The sequence below is a fragment of the Copadichromis virginalis genome, unplaced genomic scaffold (assembly GCF_057382275.1).
Source record: "Copadichromis virginalis isolate Kocher_CV1m ecotype Utaka unplaced genomic scaffold, C_Virginalis_male_GT1.1 unmapped_scaffold_1, whole genome shotgun sequence".
Classification (NCBI taxonomy): domain Eukaryota; kingdom Metazoa; phylum Chordata; class Actinopteri; order Cichliformes; family Cichlidae; genus Copadichromis; species Copadichromis virginalis.
The window spans coordinates 3,645,932-3,651,019 of record NW_028188589.1 but is presented as its reverse complement, the minus strand read 5'-3'; the positions used below and the strand labels follow the sequence as shown (position 1 = coordinate 3,651,019).

At 42.0% G+C, this 5,088-nt stretch overlaps 1 protein-coding gene across 1 annotated transcript; it reads right to left on the bottom strand.

Moving 5' to 3' along the window:
• Positions 1-2,442: 2,442 nt before the first annotated feature.
• LOC146679575 (protein NLRC3-like) lies at positions 2,443-4,686 on the bottom strand. The gene is made up of 2 exons (XM_085450256.1): positions 4,399-4,686; positions 2,443-4,244 (listed from the first exon to the last, which is right to left on the bottom strand). The coding sequence occupies exons 1-2, from the start codon at positions 4,682-4,684 to the stop codon at positions 2,443-2,445; spliced, it is 2,088 nt and encodes a 695-aa protein (XP_085306382.1). The 5' UTR covers positions 4,685-4,686.
• Between the last annotated feature and the right edge of the window lie 402 nt (positions 4,687-5,088).

Below are 5,088 nucleotides of genomic sequence, written 5' to 3'. Positions count from 1 at the left end.
CATCTCATTTTGAGAAATCAGCCTTTAAAATTAAGTACTGTGAATAAAAAACAAACAGCGAGCCAATCAGCAGTCGCCAATATCCTCCTAATTTCATTCACAAAGAAATCAAATATATATATTATGGGCCCAAAGGAGCCTAAATCTTTAAATTAGGCAGTGCATGAAGTATTTTTTTAAATAAACAGAGACATGACTATAACAACTTTTAGTAATTCAGAGTCCAATTATCCACTCAAATGTAAATAAAAGTTCACTTGACAGCTGTAAAAGTTACCTGTTTATACAATAATATAAATCACATTTCAAATGATCATCTGTGGAAAAGTTTGAATCCTGACCTGAGAGTTTCCACTGCACACTGTGAACTCTTTAGTCCAGCGGACAGAAGCTTCACTCCTGAATCCTGCAGGTCAGAGTTACTCAGGTCCAGCTCTCTCAGACTGGAGGACTGGGAGCTGAGGACTGAGGACAGAGCTTCACAGCTTCTCTCTGACAGGTTACAGCCACTCAGTCTGAAAAATAAAAGACAATCTATAAAACAAGTACTCATGTAGAGTTTGTTAATACATTTCACAACATTAAATGTTGACTTTCTATTTTTAAAGGAAACATAAACATACTAAGATACAACATCATATGTATGAACTTTAATTAATAATTCTAAAAACTAAATGTTTTCTGATCTGACCTCAGAGTATTCAGTTTACAGTTTAAACGTTGTAGTCCAGCAGACAGAAGCTTCACTCCTGAATCCTGCAGCTTTCTGATACTCAGGTCCAGCTCTGTCAGACTAGAGGACTGCAAGCTGAGAACTGAGGACAGAGCTTCACAGTTTTCCTCTGAGAGTTCACAGATGTTAAGTCTGAAGATAAAAACATGAATAAAGATTGTTGTTAAAGTGTAATCAAGGTGCAATAGCTTATTGTCTTGTGCTGAGCAGGTTAGTAAAACTTCTGTTTAACTTTGAAATGAATAAAAATGCTATGAAACAAGGATAACTGGATAAAGACATAAACAAAAACAAACATCAAACACATAAACAAACAGAACTAAACATAATACAAATTGATCTGACCTCAGAACATTCAGTTTGGCATGTGGACTCTCCACTGCAGCAGACAGAAGCTTTACTGCTGAAGCCTTCAGGCTGTTGGTACTCAGGTCCAGCTCTCTCAGACTACAGGACTGGGAGCTGACCACTGACAACAAATTTTCACAGCCTTTCTCTGAGACGTTACAGCTGCTCAGTCTGTGAGAGAAAGGGAAAAAACAAAAACAAAAAAAAACAAACAATATATGTGATCAAATTAAATTTGTTTATATGTTGAACCCTTTTTTTTTTTAAATTTATTTAAACCTATGAGACTATGAGTGCTACCAGTCCAGTGCACATGATTGGTACCTTGATGGTACCTTGCTCAGGGGTACCACAAGGTAACTATTCGGTGGATTCGACCCCTGACCTTATGATCATGGGGCGACCACTCTGCCTACTGAGCTAATAATTCTGTGTACACTGTCATACAATATTAACTAAAACAATTATTTTAGAAAATTTTAGTAATTCAGTAATCATGCTCATTACCTGTGTATTGTGAATAACACTTGATTTTAAACACTAGCTGTATAAAACTCTTCCTGTTAAAGGTGTGTATAAAGGAGATGAGCTGAAATGCAGACTTCATGGAGAATGTTTGCTGTCAGCATATATCAAAGACAAAGCAGAGATCCATCCAGTCTCTTCCACTAAGCCCACAGAGGGACAGACAACCACTCTCACTCACACCTGCATGAAGTTTAGATCACCAGGTAACCTAACTGCATGTCTGTGGACAGTGGGAAGAAACTGTAGAGGACCCAGAGTGAACCCACTGTAATTCTGTGATAACACTGGTTATGGAAGCCTTACAGTTACATATGGTTACTGACAAGAAACACGACCTTAGAGGCAATTTCAGTAATGAAGACCGAGTTTCTCCCTCCATACAGGATGAAAACATGACAGCACAGCAGAGATTTATATTTAAAAAGGGAGGGTGTGCACTGAAAGTGAGATACAAACTTGAACTTAAATTATGAACATCAGAAAAAGATGTAGGTGAAGTCTGGCAGGTGAAGTTTGTGCTTTAGAATAAAACAACCAAACTCCTGGAGTTGGAGACAAATGAACAAGCTGAGGATAATAAACCTGTCAGAGGGGCTGAAGCATCAGAGCTCATGTTCTTATTGGCTGGGTCTGGATTGTCCTTTGATAAGAGTTACAGAACAAAGTGTGTTTTAGAAATGCTGGAGTGAAACATTAAAACTACCATATATTTACCGAGTGACTGATGATCATTTAATTCACTATTTTAAAAAAATGTTACAGTGCTCTTTGAACTGAGCATTTCTGATTTATTTCCCATGATTTTAAGAATGAAGCGATGACAACATGTTTACTTACAGAGCTTTGTTGGAGGCTTTGACCACTGGCAGCATTCTCAGAAGAGCCTCCTCTGAAGCAGAGTATTTCTTCAGGTCAAACACATCCAGATCTTCTTCTGATGACAGTAAGATGAAGACCAGAGCTGACCACTGAGCAGGAGACAGTTTACCTGTGGAGAGACTTCCTGATCTCAGGGACTGTTGGATCTCCTCCACTAGAGAACGATCATTCAGTTCATTCAGACAGTGGAACAGATTGATGCTTTTCTCTGCAGACAGATTCTTACTGAGCTTCTCCTTGATGTACTGGACTGTTTCCTGATTGGTCTGTGAGCTACTTCCTGTCTGTGTCAGCAGACCTCGTAGGAGAGTCTGATTGGTCTGCAATGAAAGACCCAGGAGGAAGCGGAGGAACAAGTCCAGGTGTCCATTTGGACTCTGTAAGGCCTTGTCCACAGCACTCTGGTAGAAGTGTGTCTCTGCAGATTCTCCTGTTTCAGACTTCTTGGATGTTGTTTGTTGTTGTTCCAGCAGATTGAGTCCAGAGTTGATGAAGGTCAGATGGACATGAAGAGCAGCCAGAAACTCCTGAACACTCAGATGGATGAAGCAGAACACCTTGTCCTGGTACAGTCCGCTCTCCTCTTTAAAGATCTGTGTGAACACTCCTGAGTACACTGAGGCTGCTCTGATATCGATGCCACACTCTGTCAGGTCTGATTCATAGAAGATCAGGTTTCCTTTCTGCAGCTGATCAAAAGCCAGTTTTCCCAGAGACTCCATCATCTTCCTGCTCTCTGGACTCCAGTGTGGATCTGTCTCAGCTCCTCCATCATACTTGACCTTCTTCACTTTGGCCTGAACCACCAGGAAGTGGATGTACATCTCAGTCAGGGTCTTGGGCAGCTGTCCTCCCTCTCTGGTTTCCAGCACATCCTCCAGAACTGTAGCAGTGATCCAGCAGAAGACTGGGATGTGACACATGATGTGGAGGCTTCGTGATGTCTTGATGTGGGAGATGATCCTGCTGGCCTGCTCCTCATCTCTGAATCTCTTCCTGAAGTACTCCTCCTTCTGTGGGTCAGAGAACCCTCTCACCTCTGTCACCATGCCAACACAGTCAGGAGGGATCTGATTGGCTGCTGCAGGTCGTGTGGTTATCCAGAGGCGAGCAGAGGGAAGCAGTTTCCCCCTGATGAGGTTTATCAGCAGCACATCCACTGAGGTGGACTTTCTAGAGTCAGTTAGGATTGTAGTTTTGTGGAAGTCCAGAGGAAGTCGACACTCATCCAGACCATCAAAGATGAACACAACCTGGAAGTCTTCAAAGCTGCAGATTCCTGCTTCTTTGGTTTCAGTAAAGAAGCGATGAACAAGTCCCACCAAGCTGAACTTTTCCTCTTTCAGCACATTCAGCTCTCTGAAAGTGAATGGAAATATGAACTGGATGTCCTGGTTGGCTTTGTCTTCAGCCCAGTCCAGGCTGTATTTCTGTGTTAAGACTGTTTTCCCAATGCCAGCCACTCCCTTTGTCAGCACTGTTCTGATTGGTTCGTCTCTTCCAGGTGAGGCTTTAAAGATGTCTTCTTGTCTGATGGTTGTTTCTGGTCTGTCTGGTTTCCTGGATGCTGTTTCAATCTGTCTGACCTCATGTTCATCATTGACCTCTGCAGTCCCTCCCTCTGTGATGTAGAGCTCTGTGTAGATCTGATTCAGGAGGGTTGGGTTTCCTGCTTTAGCGATGCCCTCAAACACACACTGGAACAACTTCTTCAGCTTAGACTTAAGGTTACGATGACAAACAGCAGCTGGAAGTTCTGAATAATAATAATAATAAAAATACAACTTTAACAATCACATTTTACAAAATGCTGATGACAATTTCTGACCCACTGAGAAATGACTGAACACAATGGTGTCACAAGTCTCTCATTTATCCAGCAGCTTAAATCTTTAGATAAATCCTCTTACGTCTCTGCAGACGGTCAGCCAGCTCCTCCTGCTTCATTCTCCTCAGGAAGTCCACTGTGATCTTCACAAATGCCTCTCTGCTGTTTCTCCTCTGCTCATCATCCTCCCTCTGAAACTCCAAGCACTGGGGCTTATTTGGATTCAGAGCCTTCTGGATCTTCTTCAGCTCGTTCTTCACAAAAGTGATGATGTTGTCCTCCAGCAGCTGGAACAGAATATTTATGAATGACCCACCACTCTGAACTTTAGTCCACACAACATCCACTTCTTTACGATCAAGGGGCATATCATCCACGAACTCTTTACCAATTATAGGTTTGACTTTATCTGATTAACTGAGACTTTGTCCACAACTCCATGATCCCAAAACGTTGATGCTGTTCATATGAATGCAGCGATTTCAGTGGGAGAAACATTTCACTGGTGTTCAGAGCTGAACTACCAACAGGTTGATGATCAAAGCCAGAAACTTGGAGATGTTTCAGGTGACTGAGTTGATCGTACAGACAACTGGTCTTAAAGGTTCACTCTGTTTACACATACAGATCAGTATTTAAGGTTTGACTCTCATCATCCACTGGGGCACAAACTGGGCGTCATCAGGACACAACAACACAGAACAAACACCATCCCCACAGACACAGCAGCCAGCGAAGCAGAAGAACTTCACATCAAGAAGGTCCTGAGTAA

Coding starts and splice junctions, on each gene's coding strand:
- LOC146679575 (XM_085450256.1), bottom strand. CDS start 4,684: ATGCCCCTTGATCGTAAAGAAGTGGATGTTGTGTGGACTAAAGTTCAG. Junction 4,245..4,398: donor GGCTGACCGTCTGCAGAGAC/GTAAGAGGATTT, acceptor ATTATTATTCAG/AACTTCCAGCTGCTGTTTGT.